Consider the following 19,031-nt stretch of genomic DNA (forward strand, 5'->3'; position numbering starts at 1 on the left):
CTTATCTTCTTTACAATCCTCCTCAATCAATTCAAACATTAAATGTCATTGCTTCCTGCATTTGTGGTCCGCCATGTAACGCTCCTCACAGTTAAACACAATCAATTCTCTCTTCTTTTTTTCATTTCCTCCTTCATATGTTTCTTGGTTGGTGCCTTGCTATTATCTTCAAGACTTGTTGAAAGCACTTCTGGCCCTCTTTTTTCTTGATGCATCTGGTTTACTGGATCATTGTTCGTTCTAGCATTGTCAACTGCTTCCCTTACATCTCGGACTTCCACCTTTTCACCTTTCCTGCTAATTCTGGGTCAAATCTGCCAACAAATGCTTTAATGAGAGCATTTTGGGGCCAACCTAATATCATATTGGCCTTTCAAATTCGTTTTGACTGTCTCTTGTGGACTCAGTTTGCTTGACTTGTGTTAATGCCTCATCATAGTCCTCGAATTCAGTAGGCCCAAACTGAGAGAGCAACTCCTTTCAAACTCTTCCCATGATATGTGTTTAACCTCTTTCTTATATGTTCATCGCCACCATTGAAGCTATTGAAGGTTCTTCCTGTTTGTTTAGTGAAAAAATATTTGGCTTAAGTTAAGTAATCATCTATAAGAGGAATGAAAAGGAAGCTTTTGGACTTTTGCTTGTTGGGTTAACCTACACTGGATTACAGCATAACTAAGTTCAGGATTCTGCAATATATTAGAGCAACATATTTACTATGGTTTTAGTCTCTCTTCTTTTGGTTTTTTTTCTCTTATAATCATAATATAAAATTGTTTGATTATATCAATCAATTTAAAGGAGGTTTCCTCGTGGTTGACACAAATGGATGGATTATCTTGTTTCCCCTTGGGCTCTGAGTTAACTTCTACTTATGTGAACGGAAATTGGTATGCGTTAACAGGTGCAGTGGTGTTATGGGTAAATATACTACGGGAGAACTCAAGCCACTTACAACTGGTACGTTATATTCTGATTTCTGTTACAGAATTTATTATGGTTATACAAAGTATTGCGTGAACAATTATATAAAAATATTTGATACTTTTTTGAGATTATGTAGAATTTGCTTGAGTTGCATATGCTTGAATGGGAAAATACTTAATATAATTTTTGAACAATTTACTCTACATAGTTTCATTCTAATATGCGTAGCGTGCTTGATTAGCCCTGATGAAACGTATGCCATGGTTATTAGCACACTATCTAGTTTCTCCTTTATGAAATGTCAATCTATCTCAATATGCATAGCTCTATCATGCCAAACTAGATCATAAGTGATGCTAATAACTTATTTTTTGTGATGAAACAACTTCGTAGGGGTTTCATACTTAATCTTAAGAACTTACAATATAATATTCACCCATAGCAGCTCACAAACTCGTTGCACCATAGCTTGTGTTAGAAAATAATATAAACTATTAAATAGACTATCACCCACCAACTTAAGCTTTTGGGTTGAATTGGTTCTTTACAGCTTGAAACTCGGCCTCTAAATTTGATAGGGTGTGAATATTTTCTTTCTTACTCCTCCATCTTACTAAATTTCCACCCTAGATGATACAGTAAGTGGTGGTTGATCTCCTATAAATTCTAGTTGATCTTCTATTAGTAACTGATCCTGCATATTCCACATCTATATATACTTCCATGGATAGATTTTCACCCCTTTTGAATAATATTCCTCTACCAGGTGTAACTTTAAGGTACTGCAGGACCCTGTTCACTGCTTGTAAGTGTCTCACTCTGAGGTTATGAATGAACCGGCTAACAACACTAACAACGTATACAACATCTGGTCTAGTATGTGTTAGGTATATCAGCTCACTAACTAACTCTAATATTGAACTTCATCAACTTTGGGACTTTCTTCATCATTTCCCATTTTGTGATTCTGCTCAGTAGGTACACCAGCAGCCTTACAACCTAGCGTTCTGGTTTCCCAAAGGAGGTCTAGAGCATACTTCCTTTGGGAAATAAAGATATCTGGTTTATAGTAAGCAACTTAAACCCCAAGGAAGTATTTGAGTCTTCCAAGATCAGTCTTTGTATAATTGAGTCATGACACTTAAGATAAAAATTGACTTCTGCATACCTTTCGTAATTCTGAACATAAATCCTCTACAGTGATTCTAGTGAAAACCTTATTTGAACATACTTTGTACGCAGGTAGGAATCTGATATCTTCATTTCCAATTTTCCAGTGAACAGAAGTAATAAAAAAGCATCAATATTTTGATTCTGTAAAAACAAGATTTATAGAAAAGAGGAATTTTGCTTCACAGAACATTTTTTCTTAATTGAATTCGTTCTTCCTCTTAGCTTCTTCCCGTGTTTCTGGGAAGCGTCCTCAGGTCATGCCTTCAACTCCAAGATGGGCAGTTGCCAATGGTGCTGGTGTTATATTAAGTGTTTGTGATGATGAAGTTGCTCGCTATGAGACTGCTACATTAACAGCAGTTGCTGTCCCTGCACTTCTACTTCCTCCTCCAGCAACAGCTTTGGATGAGCATCTTGTTGCTGGATTACCAGCTCTAGAACCATATGCACGTTTATTTCATAGGTTATTCTGAGCCCAATACCTTTTTTGTTATTTTGTAGTTCCTAGAATGCATCTGCCTGAGAAAATTTATATACCTAAATTATCTAGATATTATGCCATTGCTACTCCAAGTGCCACACAAAGACTTCTTCTTGGGCTTTTAGAAGCACCTCCATCATGGGCTCCAGATGCACTTGATGCTGCTGTGCAGCTTGTAGAGCTTCTTCAAGCTGCGGAAGATTATGCTTCTGGAATAAGGGTAAGTTGTATAATCTTTATACATAGACAATTTTCTGGTATCATATCATTGATGAATACAACATGTTTTCATCATTATGGCTTTATTCAAGCACTTCTGAGTGAATGTTGTGAAATAAGGTTAGATAGTCATCATTACGCTAAAACATGTTATCCATCTTCATGCAATGTATCAAATATGAATTCAAGGATCAAAGTGGTGCCTTATCTCCCGCTGTGCATTTGTTCATTTTATTTTGATGGTTGAAAGTCTGGTCTTCTGCTAGATAAGCTTGCACTTTTAATCTAGTCCCCAAAAGAAGTCATCCCTTTATTAAGTTCAACAATTTAACAATTCATGTTGCAATTTGGTCCTGTCATTATCCTTAGAGCCCGTTTGTTTGGCCTTTTAAAAAAAGAAACTTTTACGCCTTACTTATTTTAAAAGTTCTTTTTACAAAAGTTAAAGCTATTTAGATTTTTAAAAAAGTAGAGTTTTTGAAAAAATTATTTAGCTTTTGACTTCTGCTCTTTTTAGAAGCTAAAATTTTTAGCTTTTAAAAAAAGCAGGTTTTTGACTTTTTTTATGACTTTTGCTTTTTTTTAAAGCAGACATCCAAACGAACTTACAGTGAGAACAAATGGGCCCTTAGTCCTGCAATTTAACAGAATTGTAGAAAAAAAGAAATAATATAGAGAACCCTCATTTTGTGATTATATATTTATCTACCACCTTACATCTGTGTATTATTTGCAACAAAACGAGAGACTGTATACCACCTGTAGTAGGATTGTATAGTGCAAGAGAACAGTACAAAAGTACAACTAATACATCTGTATACAATAAATAACAATATATTCAAATGAATGGGATAGCTACTATTTCAACACTCTCCTTTATGCTCCAAGCTCGTTACAAATGTAGCTAAACCTAGGACCTCTAAGAGACTTGGTAAATCTTTGGTTATTTAAATTGATGAAACTAGTAACAATACACCCTTACAATTTCTTCTCTCGCATAAAATGACAATCCACCTCGATATGTTTGGTGCTCTCATGGAAGGTTGGACTATAATCAATGTGCAAGGCTCTTGGTTTGTCATGTTGGTCTATGCCTTCGAGGCTGAATATATATTGACCTTGCTCTTTTACATTGCATCATGTCTTTTATTTAATACATGAGACATTTCATTTAGTATGTTGTTTATTTCAATTAAATGAACGTGGGTTCATAGTGAGAGAACAACAACAAAAGTCTTTTCCAATTAGGTGGGGTTGGCTACATGAATCAAACGATGCTATTTTGCTTTCTTGTTCCATGATGAGAGAAATGAGTAATATTTGATGGTGCATTCTATGTGGAATGTGCCTGTAGTAGCAAATATTTAAGCTAACTGTGGCATCCGTGACGCTGTAGTCTCTGTGGTATCCGCTCATTCAAGAGATCTTCATGCTTGAAGCATGGGCAATGCATAGGCCCACCTTATGTTGTATTGAATTAACTTTTTATTTAGATAAAAAGGAGACAAGTATCAAGACCACATGGCCATAGAGACGAGACTTTGACATCATATGATGAACTAACTATTTCAAAAGCTTAAGCTACTAGTAGAAGACACATGAATGATTTTATATTACATCTTTATGCAGAAATTTTGTGAAAGCTTAAAAACCAATTGACTGATTCAGCTTTTTCTTCTAAATGTTCATACAGCTTCCTAGAAATTGGATGCATTTTCATTTCTTGCGTGCCATAGGGACCGCAATGTCCATGAGAGCTGGTGTAGCCGCTGATGCAGCAGCTGCTTTGCTTTTCCGTATACTTTCACAGCCTGCATTACTTTTTCCACCGCTTAGGCAAGTTGATGGAGTTGAAGTTCAACATGAACCTTTGGGTGGTTTTATTTCTTCTTTTAGAAAGCAGGTTCTGATCATCTTTTATAAGTTACCTCTCTCTTTCTCTCATTTTGTACGGTACTATAGATCTGATTCTTTATGTATGCTGAATATCTATAATACTTATTATTGATCAGATTGAAGCTCCTGCAGCTGAAGCCACTATTGAGGCTACAGCCCAAGGCATTGCATCAATGCTTTGTTCCCATGGTCCAGAGGTTGAATGGAGAATTTGCACCATTTGGGAAGCTGCTTATGGCCTTATTCCGTTAAATTCCTCAGCTGTTGAACTTCCAGAGATTGTAGTTGCAACACCATTGCAACCTCCCATACTCTCATGGAATTTGTACATACCCCTACTCAAGGTTCTTGAATATCTTCCTCGTGGAAGTCCATCAGAAGCATGTCTCATGAAAATATTTGTTTCTACAGTGGAAGCTATACTTCAGAGGACATTCCCAACTGAGTCCACTAGTGACCAAAACAGAAAAATAAGATACCTCTATCGCAAGGGATCTGCCTCCAAAAACCTTGCTGTGGCAGAATTTCGTATTATGGTTCATTCACTTTTCTTAGAATCATGTGCTTCTATAGAGCTTGCTTCACGCCTACTATTTGTTGTCTTAACTGTTTGTGTTAGTCATGAAGCTCAATTCAATGGAAGCAAGAAGCCAAGAGGTGAAGATAATTATTCAGCTGAGGAAATTATTAAGGACTTACAAGCAATATCTGAAAGCCAGAAAAAAACAAAAAATAAGAAAATGAAGAAGCAAGGTCCTGTAGCAGCATTTGATTCTTTTGTTCTGGCTGCTGTTTGTGCTCTTGCCTGTGAGCTTCAGCTGTTCCCTCTAGTTTCACAGGGGAACAATAACTCAGTCTCCGGTAATGTACAACATATAGCCAAGCCTGTCAAAATTCACGGATATTCCCATGAGTTGCAGAATGGCATAGATTCAGCAATACGACATACTCAAAGAATTTTAGCAATTTTAGAGGCACTATTTTCATTGAAGCCATCTTCTCTTGGTACCCCATGGAGTTACAGCTCAAATGAAATAGTTGCTGCAGCTATGGTTGCTGCACATATTTCTGAACTATTTAGACGGTCAAAAGCATGCATGCATGCCCTTTCTGTTTTGATGTGTTGCAAATGGGACAATGAAATTCACTCTAGGGCATCATCATTGTACAATCTCATAGATATTCATAGCAAAGCTGTTGCATCCATCGTTAACAAGGCAGAGCCATTGGGAGCAACCTTTATTCATACACCTATTTGTAAAGACGACAAAATCAGTGTGAAAGTAGTAGGCACTTTGACACTGAGCTGACATCTATCTCGCCTTCTGAGGATTCAGCCTCCGCAGAACTTAATCCCAAACCTGAGAAAACATCATATTCAAATGAAGCGTTAGGATGTACCTTAAGAAAAGGTGTCACAGGTTTCTCATTGGATGCTTCTGATCTAGCCACCTTCCTCACAATGGACAGGCATATAGGATTCAATTGCAGTGGCCAAAATTTTCTTAGATCCACGCTGGTAGAAAAACAAGAGTTATGTTTCTCTGTAGTATCACTACTATGGCACAAGTTAATTGCATCTCCTGAGACTCAACCTTGTGCAGAAAGCACTTCTGCTCAACAGGGATGGAGACAGGTACTATTTAATATATTTGTAGAAAATTAGAATTCAAACATGTTTCCGTTTTTATTTCCTATTAATTAGGATTGATTATGATTGATTAGGATTGATTATGATTGATTAGGATTAATTGTGATTGATTAGAATTGATTGTGATTAGGATTGTGATAGGATTGATTAGTCATCGCTTAGTCATTCTTAGCGATTCTTTCTTGTATAAATACTCACTCATGTAATTTATTCAATATCAATATACAAAAACTTCTTTTCAATATGGTATCAGAGCCAGGTTCGTTCCTACCCTAATTCAAATCTGAAATAACCATCCAAACACTTCCATCACCGTCAAACACCTCCTAAACACCGCCTTGAATCTGTCCAACACAGAAACCTAGTTTACTGACCTCCGATCAAAAAAAGTGAGGTGACCATTCGACTCAGAAGGATCCGACGAGTCGACCGCCGCTGGACCCATCGCCGTCAGCCGCTGCACGCGCCACCACGCGCCGCCTTCCAGACGTTTTTTTTCCGTCGCGACTTGCACAGACCTTCTCGCCGGCTTCTCCCCTTCCTGTTCCAGAGGTCAGATCAAAAGTTTACAAAACTTGATTTTTCATCAACGGTCAAACCTTCTCTTTTTATTCATGGCTTCCTCAAAACACTCTTTTTATTACCACGAGCAACCTCCTAAGGCCACTAGTCATGTGGTCCAGCAAGGTACAACTTTCCATGTTGATAGTCAAAATCATTGGATCCTTGATTCTGGAGCCTCTGATCATATGACAGGTAATCTTGGCTTGTTTTGTTCATACACTCCATATTCTGAACCTTCTCGGGTCAAGATCGCCGATGGCAGTTTTTCCCAGATTGCGGGACACGGAACCATTAAACTTTCTGAGCTGATTACTTTGACATCAGTTCTTTATGTTCCTTCTCTGACTTGTAATCTCATTTCCATTAGCAAGCTCACCTCTGAGTTGCATTGCTTTGCTAAATTCTTTCCACATGGTTGTGTTTTTCAGGAACAGGACTCGGAGAGGATGATTGGCAGTGCTAGAGAGGATGGTGGACTTTACTACTTTGAGGAGGATGTGACTCATGAAGCTGTTTTCGTAGAAAAAAACTCTATGTTTCCTTTTGATTCATGTAATGATGTTATGCTGTGGCATCGTAGGCTAGGCCATCCAAATTTTATTTATCTTCAGAAGTTGTTGCCAAACTTATTTATTAATAAAAGTCCAAGTTTGTTTTCTTGTGATATTTGTCAACTTGCCAAGCATACTCGTGCTCATTATCCTTCTAAAGTTCACCATGACTCTTCCCCATTTTCCTTAATTCATAGCGACATATGGGGTCCAGCCCGTGTTAAAAATATTTCAGGTACTCGATGGTTCATTACCTTCATTGATGACCATTCTCGAGTTTGTTGGGTGTATCTTCTAAAGGATAAGTCCGATGCTGCATCCGTGTTTAAAAAATTTCATGCCATGGTTCAAACCCAATTCCAAGTTGCTATACAAATTCTTCGTACAGATAATGGCAAAGAGTATTTTAACTCTATTCTTGGAGAATATCTTTCCCAACATGGCATCCTTCACCAAAGCTCGTGTCCTGACACACCCCAACAAAACGGAGTTGCGGAAAGAAAAAACCGACATCTCCTTGAAGTTGCTCGGGCTCTTATGTTTACCACGAGTGTTCCTAAATATCTTTGGGGAGAGGCAGTTCTCACTGCCTCGTATCTGATAAATCGAATGCCATCTCGCATTCTGAAATTTCAGTCTCCTCTTTCTAGTCTTGTCCGTATCTTCCCTTCCTTCCGAGGTGTCTCCTCCTTACCTCTCAAGTTATTTGGTTGTGTTGTATTTGTCCATATTCCCTCCCATCAACGGTCTAAGCTTGATCCTAAGTCTCTCCAGTGTGTCTTTATTGGTTATTCTCCTACTCAACGTGGCTATAAGTGTTATTCACCCTCTCTTCGTAAGGTCTTTGTCTCTATGGATGTCACTTTTTCTGAGAATGACCCTTTCTTCCCCTCGACTTCTCTTCAGGGGGAGTCTATAGGAGTAGATGAAGATCAGTCATGGGAACCTATTAATGCCACAGTATTACCTCTACTTTTGGAAACAGGGGGAGCTACAGAATCCTCACCATCAGGAGCCTCCTCAAAATGGGGACAAGTTTATAGCAGGCGAAAGCCTCCTCAAAGTGTGAATAACCCAGAGCCTCTACACTGCCAGGATTCTGAACCATGTTCTAGTTCCAGCACCCCAATACTTGAGTGTCATGGTGAAAATGATCTACACTTGCCCATTGCTCTCAGAAAAGGTACTCGATCTTGTACTACTCATCCTATTTCTAATCATATTTCATATGGAAAGTTGTCCCCAGGGTTTCGTGCTTTCAATACTATGTTGGATAGTACAAAGATACCGAGAAATATACATGAGGCTCTCAATGATAAAAAATGGAGGGATGCTGTCTTTGAAGAAATGAATGCTTTAGAAAGAAATGGAACTTGGGAGATAGTGACCCTACCCAAAGGAAAAAAGGCAGTAGGATGCAAATGGGTGTTTACAATAAAATTCAATGCAGATAATAGCATCAACAGATACAAGGCAAGATTGGTTGCAAAGGGTTTCACTCAGACTCATGGGATAGATTATCATGAGACTTTTGCTCCGGTTGCTAAAGTCAATACCATCCGAGTTCTCTTATCTCTTGCTGCCAATCTAGATTGGCCTCTGCAACAGTTAGATGTGAAGAATGCATTCCTAAATGGTGACTTACATGAAGAAGTCTATATGGATCCTCCACCTGGTTTTGAAAGGGGAAATGAATCAGTGTGTAAACTAAAAAAGTCTCTATATGGATTGAAACAGTCTCCCAGAGAATGGTTCGACAAATTCACACAAGCAGTCAAAAGAAGAGGCTTCATTCAAGCACAGACTGATCATACTCTCTTCCACAAACACTCTAAGGATGGTAAAATTGCTATTCTTATTGTATATGTAGATGATATAATTCTTACAGGTGATGATATTGAGGAATTGAACACCTTGAAGAAATTTCTAGCAGCTCAATTTGAACTCAAAGACCTTGGCACTCTCAAATATTTCCTTGGTATGGAAGTTGCTAGGAGCAAAACAGGCATCACTCTAACACAAAAGAAATATGTTCTAGATCTTTTGTTGGAAACAGGAATGTTAGGGTGTAAACCTGCTAAGACACCTGTGGAACCTAATACCAAGTTAGGTATTGAAGATGGGAATGAGGTGGATAAAGAACAATATCAGCGATTGGTTGGTAAACTAATCTACTTATCTCATACGCGTCCTGACATTGCCTTTGCGGTGAGTATGATTAGTCAATTCATGCACTCACCCAAGGAGAAACATCTTAGTGCAGTCTATAGGGTGCTTAGATACCTCAAGAATACTCCAGGAAGAGGATTATTCTTTAAAAAGGGGTATAAAAGGACAATTGAAATCTACACTGATGCAGATTGGGCAGGCTCATCAGTAGACAGAAGATCTACCTCAGGCTATTGCACCTATGTGTGGGGAAATCTTGTTACTTGGAGAAGCAAAAAGCAAACAGTGGTTGCAAGAAGTAGTGCTGAAGCAGAATTTCGAGCTTTAGCTCATGGAGTTTGTGAAGGAATCTGGTTGAGAAGACTTCTTCAAGAGTTGAAGATTTCATATTCCCTACCAATAAAACTATATTGTGACAACAAGGCAGCTGTTAGCATTGCTCAAAATCCTGTGCATCATGATCGAACAAAGCACGTGGAAGTTGATCGTCACTTCATCAAAGAAAAATTAGATGATGGAAGTGTGCATTTGATATATGTTCCAACCAAAGAGCAAACGGCAGATGTCCTTACCAAGGGCCTACACCGTCCAGCATTCGAAGACTTGATTGGCAAGTTGGGAATGATCAATATTTACCTCCCAACTTGAGGGGGAGTGTAGAAAATTAGAATTCAAACATGTTTCCGTTTTTATTTCCTATTAATTAGGATTGATTATGATTGATTAGGATTGATTATGATTGATTAGGATTAATTGTGATTGATTAGAATTGATTGTGATTAGGATTGTGATAGGATTGATTAGTCATCGCTTAGTCATTCTTAGCGATTCTTTCTTGTATAAATACTCACTCATGTAATTTATTCAATATCAATATACAAAAACTTCTTTTCAATAATATTATACTTCTGGAACTATTGTCTTGTTATTATTGTTATTTTTTTAATGGTGAGTCATTATTTATCCTCCGTATGCTAGAATTATAAATGTTTTCAATCTATAACAAAAGTTGAAAGCAAAGTTGCCATCATGGAACAGCTCACTTCTTGTTAGTCATAGAAATTCGATTCTAGAGCTGCTGGAAAATAGAGACTGATGATAATTTGAATTAGTAACACTAATGTAATTCAACCTGCAGAAGAGGTGTATCTTTAATACACCAGAAAGACAGAAAAGACACCACCAAATTGCTTAAACAGCAAGACAGGAAGAAAATCAGAGTCTGAAATCTTAAAAATTATATATATTTTCAAAATCAATAAAGAGCTGTACTTGTCATCACATCAAAGGTAGACTACTATGCTCAAGCCAAATAATGCTCATTAAACTGACGAAGCAGCATCCTTTGACAATCTACTACTATAGTTAGACAAGATATATCAGGTTTAACTTCTAAGCATCAAAAGAAATTCTGAAATAGGGATAGTGTATGTTAGGGAAAATTATATGATGTAAGTGATGAGAAAACTCTTACGGGTTAAGTCATTAGTACTTGTTATGAACCTAATGTATAGGTTAGTTGTTACTTCATGTAGTTGTAATTTATGTTAGGAAACCTCCTTTAGTGTGGAGAGAGGTGTAGGGAATCACATTTCAATTATGGGTATCAATAATTATAGGTGATTGATTTTGTATTTATTGGGTTGATTTATGGGTGTTTGATCGTACATGTATGAGGAATCTGTTTGTTCTAAATAGGAGAGAAGGGGAGGTCATTAAGCAGATTATCTAGTGGTTAGAAATTGAGAGTTTGAGGGTTTATCCCTATTTCATTTTAGAACAATTTTTGGTTCTTATCAACAGCCTACAACAGTTTTCCTTGGGGGAAGTGGAATTAAGTCCTATGTGCCACTATGCTTTAGAGCAATCCATTCATTAATCAAGGCTTGCCTCCATCCTCTAGAGAAATTGCCTCATTGGTGGTTTTGGGAAGAACCCAAAAGAGGAAAACACAAAAGGTGATAATCAATGACTTGAGATTAAAGAATAATTGTATATTGAATAATCATAGTGTATTACAATGTACAAGAGCTCTCTATTTAAAGAGACTAAAAGACCTAATAGGTTGAGCTCATACGATGTGGGACTATATATATACTGAACTATTTTTACAACTATTCTAACACTCCCCCTCAAGCTGGAGCATATATATTGTAAGCACCCAGCTTGCCACAAATATATTCAACCCGAGGATCCGTAAGAGCTTTAGTGAAGACATCCGCGAGTTGATCATTGGAGTTGACAAATTCCGTTTTGATTTCTCCTGACTGAATCTTTTCTCGAATGAAATGACAATCGATCTCTATATGTTTGGTTCTCTCATGAAATACAGGATTAGAGGATATATGTAGTGCAACTTGATTGTCACAAATGAGAGTTATGGGTTTCTTCTGTTCACAAAGATGGAGCTCCCGAATCAACTGCTTTAACCAGATTAGCTCGCAGGTAGCAACTCCCATTGCACGATACTCGGCCTCTGCACTAGATCGGGCAACAACAGTTTGTTTCTTACTTTTCCAAGAAATCAGGTTTCCTCCAAAGAAAACACAATAGCCTGAAGTAGAGCGCCTATCCGAGGGTGATCGTGCCCAATCGGCATCTGAATAACCACAAATTTCTGTATTTCCCTGATCTGAATATAATAAACCTTTCCCTGGTGCTCCTTTGATGTAACGAAGGATCCTAACAGCAGCATCCCAATGAGAATCACACGGAGAATCAAGAAACTGACTAGCGACACTAACAACAAAAGAAATGTCCGGCCTAGTCACAGTGAGATAATTGAGCTTCCCAATCAACCTCCGATAACGTCCAGGATCAGATAATGGTTCTCCTTGTTCGGGTAGTAATTTGATAGTAGGATCCATGGGTGTGTCAACTGGCTTACACGCCAACATACCAGTCTCTTCTAGGATATCCACGGCATACTTCCTTTGACAGATAGAAATGCCCTGTCTAGATTGTGCTACCTCAATTCCCAAGAAGTAACGCAGCTTCCCGAGGTCCTTTGTCTGAAATTGACTGAATAAATACTGTTTTGACTGACGAATTCCAGCTTGATCACTCCCGGTGAGGATGATGTCATCAACATAGACTAACAAATAGATGCACTTATCAGGAGATGTGATCCTTTAAAACACAGAGTGGTCAACTTTACTGCGAATTAAGCCAAACTCCTGAACAGCAGAACTGAAGCGACCGAACCATGCCCGTGGAGACTGCTTGAGACCATATAAGGATTTGCGAAGACGACACACCTTCCCAGACTCCCCCTGAGCAACAAAACCCGGTGGTTGCTCCATATAAACTTCTTCTTGTAAATCACCATGAAGAAAGGCATTTTTGATGTCAAGTTGAAGGAGTGGCCAGTGACGAATAGCAGCAAGAGCAAGAAATAGGCGAACTGACGCCATCTTAGCGACCGGAGAGAATGTATCGCTATAATCAAGGCCGAATATTTGAGTAAAACCCTTTGCAACTAGACGGGCCTTGAGTCGATCAACATGGCCATCAGGTCTAACTTTCACAATAAACACCCAGCGACAACCAACTGTAGACTTCTCTGGAGGAGCAGAAACAAGGTCCCAAGTGCCATTGGAATGAAGTGCAGTCATCTCATCAAGCATCGCTTGGCGCCACCCTGGATGGGAAAGTGCTTCACCTGTGGTCTTAGGAATAGAAATAGAAGAAAGACTAGAAACAAAGGTGAAATGAGGTGAAGAAAGACGATCATAGCTCAAAAAAGTATAAAGAGGATAAGGGTTATGAGTAGTACGTGTACCTTTTCTTTGAGCAATGGGAAGAGCCTCTGGTGAAGGATCCGGAGGGGAAGAAGCAACAGCAGTGGGCGATGAGTCAGCAAGAGTCGAGTCGACAGGAGGCACAGTTTTGTGACGCTGATAGGTGAGAAGTGGACGGTCCTCAGGTATAGAAGCAATAGGTTGCTCATCTGGAATAGAAGCACCTGCAGCTGGCAAAGACAAGTCAAGAAAAGGGACAGGAAGAACATGATCAACCTGTGACAACTGAGATGGGATAGAATTAAAGGGTTGTTGATCAAGAAAAGTGACATCAGCGGAAACTAAGTAACGCTTAAGATCGGGAGAATAACAACGATAACCCTTTTGAAGACGAGAATAACCAAGAAAGATACACTGAAAGGCTTTGGATGTTAACTTATCCTTACCAGGAGTGAGATCATGAACAAAACAAGTATAACCAAAGACATGTGGAGTTAGAGGATAAAGAGGAACATCTGGAAGCAATAGGTTATGAGGAATGTCATTGTTGAGCACAGATGAGGGCATGCGATTGATGAGAAAAAAAGAGATGAGTACAACATCTGCCCAGAAGTGAAGGGGAACCTGCATATGAAGAAGAAGGGTACGTGCAGTTTCAATGAGATGTCTGTTTTTACGTTCAGCCACCCCATTTTGTTGTGGAGTGTGAGGACAAGTAGTTTGATGTAAAGTACCTTGTGTGGCCAAGAAATTAGAAAAATCAATAGAAACATATTCTTTAGCATTATCACTACGTAGAATACGAATAGAAACACCAAATTGAGTATGAATCTCAGTATAAAACTTTTTATAAATGGAAAATAACTCAGAACGATTTTTCATTAAATAGACCCAAGTGCAACGGGAAAAATCATTAATAAAGGTAACGAAATACCGAAAACCTAAAATAGACAATGTACGACTTGGACCCCAGATATCTGAATGAACAAGAGAGAAAGGGGCATCAGCTCGTTTATTGACTCGACTGGCAAAAGAGGAACGTGTATTCTTCCCTTGTTGACATGACACAATCTAAAGACTGAAGACCGGATAAAAGAGGAACCATTTTCTGCAACTTTGAAAGACTTGGATGACCGAGGCGACTGTGGATAAGTTGTGGAGATTCTGTGAGAGAGAGTGCCACTGAAGGACGAGGCACATCCAGATAGTAAAGCCCCCGTGACTCACGACCCACTCCAATCATTTTCCCCGTACCCGGATCCTGCACAGAAACAGAATGGTTAGAGAAAGTAATGGTGCAAGTGAGGGAGTGGATCAACTTACTAATAGAAATTAAGTTATAAGGGATGCCAGGAATGTAATAAACAGATGTCAAGGCCAAGGTAGAGGTCGGACGAGCTTGTCCAATCCCACGAACTGGGCTTTGGTTCCATCCGCAAGGGTAAAAGAAGGTAAATGATCAGAATAAGAGATGTAAAGAGTTCCTTATTACCACAGAGATGATCGGTAGCACCTGAGTCAAATATCCAAGTGCCAAGTGATGTAGAATGAGAAACACAAGCAACGGGATTACCAGTATATGGTTGAGACTAAGGAGAAGCCTTCTTGAGAAGAGTTTGGAGTGCAGCATAGTCCGCAAGTGAGAGAGAAACTGAACCAAATGATGCATTGTCTGACTGAGCTATATTCGCAGCAAGAGAGGTAGAATCCTTCAGTTTGGAAGATGTAATGGGCCCAATATTAGTAGAGATGATTCCTGAGGAAGTTTTGACAGGAGGACAAGGAGAGTTAACCTCCGAGAGATCAGGGGACGCTGCTGCCATTTAAAGACAGAATATAAAAGCCGTAAACGAAGGCAAACGATATCCAATCAAGGAGAACCACGCGTCTAAAGTGAGACCCACAAAGAACCAAGCACAGATCCAGAAAGAGGAGAAGAAGGCGAGAAGTTCTGTCCAAGAACGGCCGGAAAACTCCACCGGAACAGTGCACACGCGCCGGTTGAAGGTGGCGCGTGAGCACCACGCGCAGAGGAGAAGAACGGCGCGTGGAGGCGCGTGGCTGACGCGACGGTGGTCGGACCACCACAGAACTGGTCGCCGGGATGAGACGGTCCTGATCGCAGGTAGTCTGGGCTGAAAACTCGCCGGAACAGTGCTCTGGTGGCCTGAACAGTGACGAGCGGCGGTTGTTGGCGGCGGGAAGTGGTTCTGACAGTTGAAGAAACAAGCCGGAGAGACACACGGCTTAGAGAAAAACTCGCCGGAAGAATGCACGGCAAAGTAGAGGAGAACACCTAAGCAGTGGGCTTAGGGTTTTAGCGGAAGCGGATCCCCAGAGCGAAAAAGCTCTGATACCAGCTTGAGATTATAGAATAATTGTATATTGAATAATCATAGTGTATTACAATGTACAAGAGCTCTCTATTTAAAGAGACTAAAAGACCTAATAGGTTGAGCTCATACGATGTGGGACTATATATATACTGAACTATTTTTACAACTATTCTAACACAATGAAAATATAAGAAATTAGAAGAGCAATAGGAAGGTCATCAACAGACTCAAGAGACCCTGGCTGGTTTGTAGTAGGAGAAGCTATTGGAGTGAGACATGATTCACTGGGATCCTCTTCTACTTTAGTCACAACAATGGCTTCTCATTGATGGCTGGTGATGGATCGGCCTAGACAGGTGCGCTAGGTGATCAAGGAACGTTGCCAGCAACTGCAGGTCTGGTGACGGATTTGAGGTTTGGTTACTCGTGCTAGTGTGAGATTTGAGTTTTCTATCATTTGTGATGAGTTGGGTGGTCGGATCTGACACAAAAAGGTGATACTGGGATCAATGAAAGGCAAGGTATTCTTGAGCAACTAGAACTTTGACTAACCTTGTTTTAGTGAGTTTCTAACGCTTTCTCAGTTCAGCACCTGTGTTTGCATTATCTTAGTGTAGATTTTCCTTTTCTATTCTTGGTTGTCTCCTTCTTCACATGGTATCTATTAGAAATATTAGATTAGATATGATTAGATTTGATTTGATTAGATTTGAATAGATTACTTCCTATCTGTAAATATTATGGGCTTCTCACTTAAGCCCATTAGGGTCTCTATATATTGTAACTCTTTGTATTAGAACAATACACAACTGAATACAATTTACCTTCATATTATTTAAGTTGGTACCAGAGCTTGTGTTCTGGGAAACCCTGCTTCCGCAAACCCTGTCGTGCATCATACCGGCAACCTTCTTTTCACACCTAACCCCTATTTAGTCACCAACTTTTTGTTCTCAGCCTCTTATCAGCAGGAAAAACATCGTCAGCCTCCGTTCATCGCCGGAAACAACCATCAAACCACCGTCCGTTACTGTTCACTGCCGTCAGAGACCTTTTTCGGCGAATTTTTCGGCCAACCACCAAGCGGTCAGGAGCAGCTCAGGCAGGCGACCTTGTCTGTGCAAGCTGCGTGGTCATCGGAGAACCCACGCGCCTCCACGTGCCGGTGGAAGGTTCCGACAGCTAAAGCACTTTTCCGGCGCGTGAGCCACCGTCTGGCCACCGTTCCGGGCCGGACCACCATCGTCTTGCTCGCCTCCTTGTTCTCTTTCAAGATCTGGTCTCCGTTCGTTGTGGGTCCTATCCGTTAGGAAGATATCGACAAAAAACCCGCTGTTTGGACTACTTTTTGCAACGTTTGTTGCGTGATTTCTTGCTTTCTTGCAGTTCTTTGCTATTTTCTGGTCATCTCCTTCATTCTTTGTGATGGAGGGCTCAAGTAAAGCGCTCAACATCTCCAGTACTACCTCATCCATTACAACGATGAAACTAACCGGATCTGTTACTTACAAGACATGGTTTACCTCCGTTAAGATCTGGTTTACTGGTCAGGGACACGGTAAACATCTCACGACGAAGTCTGCTGATATTCCAAAGGATCAAATTCTTGAATGGGAAAAGATTGATGCTCAACTACTGAGTATTCTTTGGCAATCTATTGATCCGGCAATTATGATATTTTCATCCCCTTTGAGACTTGCTATGACGTATGGGAGGAAGCCAAAAATCTCTATACCAATGATATTCAGGAGCTTTATTCCATTGTTTCTCAGATAATGGATTTGCGCAAATCACCAGATGCTCGAATGGAGACTTATATTGGTAAGATTCGTTCTTTAATGCAGGAATTCTTAGCTATGTTACCTCATGTTGCAGATGCATCTGCGTACAAAAAGCAGGTGGAGCGCTTCTTTACGGTCGTAACCCTTTCCGGCCTTTCAGAGGAATTAGAAAGCGTTCGTGAAAATATTCTAACCAGTGCTGAGACTCCTAGCTTGTCACAAACGTTCCAGCGCCTTCTGAATCTCAAGGATAAATCCGCAGCACCCACACATGTGCCAGCCACCAACTCAACTGCGTTTGTTTCTCGTGCTAATGATTCCAATTGGAACAATGGACGCGGTCGCGGACGTGGCCGTGGACAGAGGCCTCGTTGCAATTATTGTCAGAACCTTGGACATTATGAAGAACGTTGCTATAGGAAGTACCCTCACTTGAAGCCACCAACTGCCAACTTTGTTCAGACTGATGATACACCACCCTCTACTGGATCCGTTACTCTTTTGAATGCTGACTATGAGGCACTTCTCAAAAGGGGTTCTTCTCAGCCTCTTCCTCAAGACACTGGTAATCATGTTGCTTGTCTTTCTCAATCATCTCTTGGACCCTGGATAATAGACTCAGGTGCTACTAATCACCTTTGTGGTAATAAGGATCTCTTTACTTCACTTTCTTATTCTAATAATCTACCTTCAGTTACTCTTGCGATGGCACTAAGGCCCCTGCTCGTGGAATTGGGCAAGCCAACCCAACTCCCTTTTTGACTTTGACCTCTGTTTATTATATACCTGGCATTCCCTTCAATTTAATCTCTGTTAGCCAGCTGATTCATTCTTTTTCATGCACTATTACCTTCTCTAAACAATCTTTTTCTATGCAGGATCCGGGTACGAGGAAGACGATTGGAGGGGCATTGAGTCACGAGGTCTCTACTATCTGACTGCACCACCTTTTCCAGTGACATGCTCTCTCATGGAGTCTCCTGAATTAATCCACAGTCGTCTAGGTCATCCAAGTCTTCCCAAGCTTCAACATATGGTTCCTTTTTTTATCCAATCTTAAGTCTTTAAACTGTCAGTCTTGTCAGCAAGGAAAGCACACTCGCTCCTCCTTTGCTAATTGAGTCAATAAAAGAGCTGATGCTCCCTTTTCTATTGTTCATTTTGATATTTGGGGTCCAAGTCGAACTTTGTCTGTTTTGGGTTTTTAGTATTTTGTAACTTTTATTGATGATTTTTCTCGCTGTACTTGGGTTTATTTAATGAAAAATCGTTCTGAATTATTTTTAATTTATCAAAAATTTTGTGCTGAAATAAATACTCAATTTGGTGCTTCTATTAAGATATTGCGTAGTGATAATGCAAAAGAGTATATGTCTCTTGATTTTTCTAATTTTTTGGAAAAACATGGAACGTTACACCAGACCACCTGTCCACACACTCCACAACAAAATGGAGTGGCTGAACGTAAAAATAGACATCTGGTTGAAACTGCGCGTACTCGTCTAATTCATATGAATGTTCCACTCCGTTTTTGGGCAGATGT

At 39.8% G+C, this 19,031-nt stretch overlaps 1 protein-coding gene across 1 annotated transcript in view; it reads left to right on the plus strand.

Moving 5' to 3' along the window:
* The window catches only part of LOC133301490 (protein GIGANTEA-like), a 34,805-nt gene that overhangs the window by 8,844 nt on the left and 6,930 nt on the right, over positions 1-19,031 (plus strand). The window contains 6 exon segments of the mRNA XM_061501124.1: positions 905-960; positions 2,323-2,563; positions 2,651-2,801; positions 4,494-4,703; positions 4,813-5,959; positions 5,962-6,332. Of these exon segments, the coding sequence (XP_061357108.1) occupies positions 905-960; positions 2,323-2,563; positions 2,651-2,801; positions 4,494-4,703; positions 4,813-5,959; positions 5,962-6,332 (2,176 nt within the window).

This window comes from Gastrolobium bilobum, unplaced genomic scaffold (assembly GCF_033153095.1).
Source record: "Gastrolobium bilobum isolate Gb01-03AN ecotype WA unplaced genomic scaffold, APGP_CSIRO_Gbil_v1 utg2327, whole genome shotgun sequence".
Lineage (NCBI taxonomy): Eukaryota > Viridiplantae > Streptophyta > Magnoliopsida > Fabales > Fabaceae > Gastrolobium > Gastrolobium bilobum.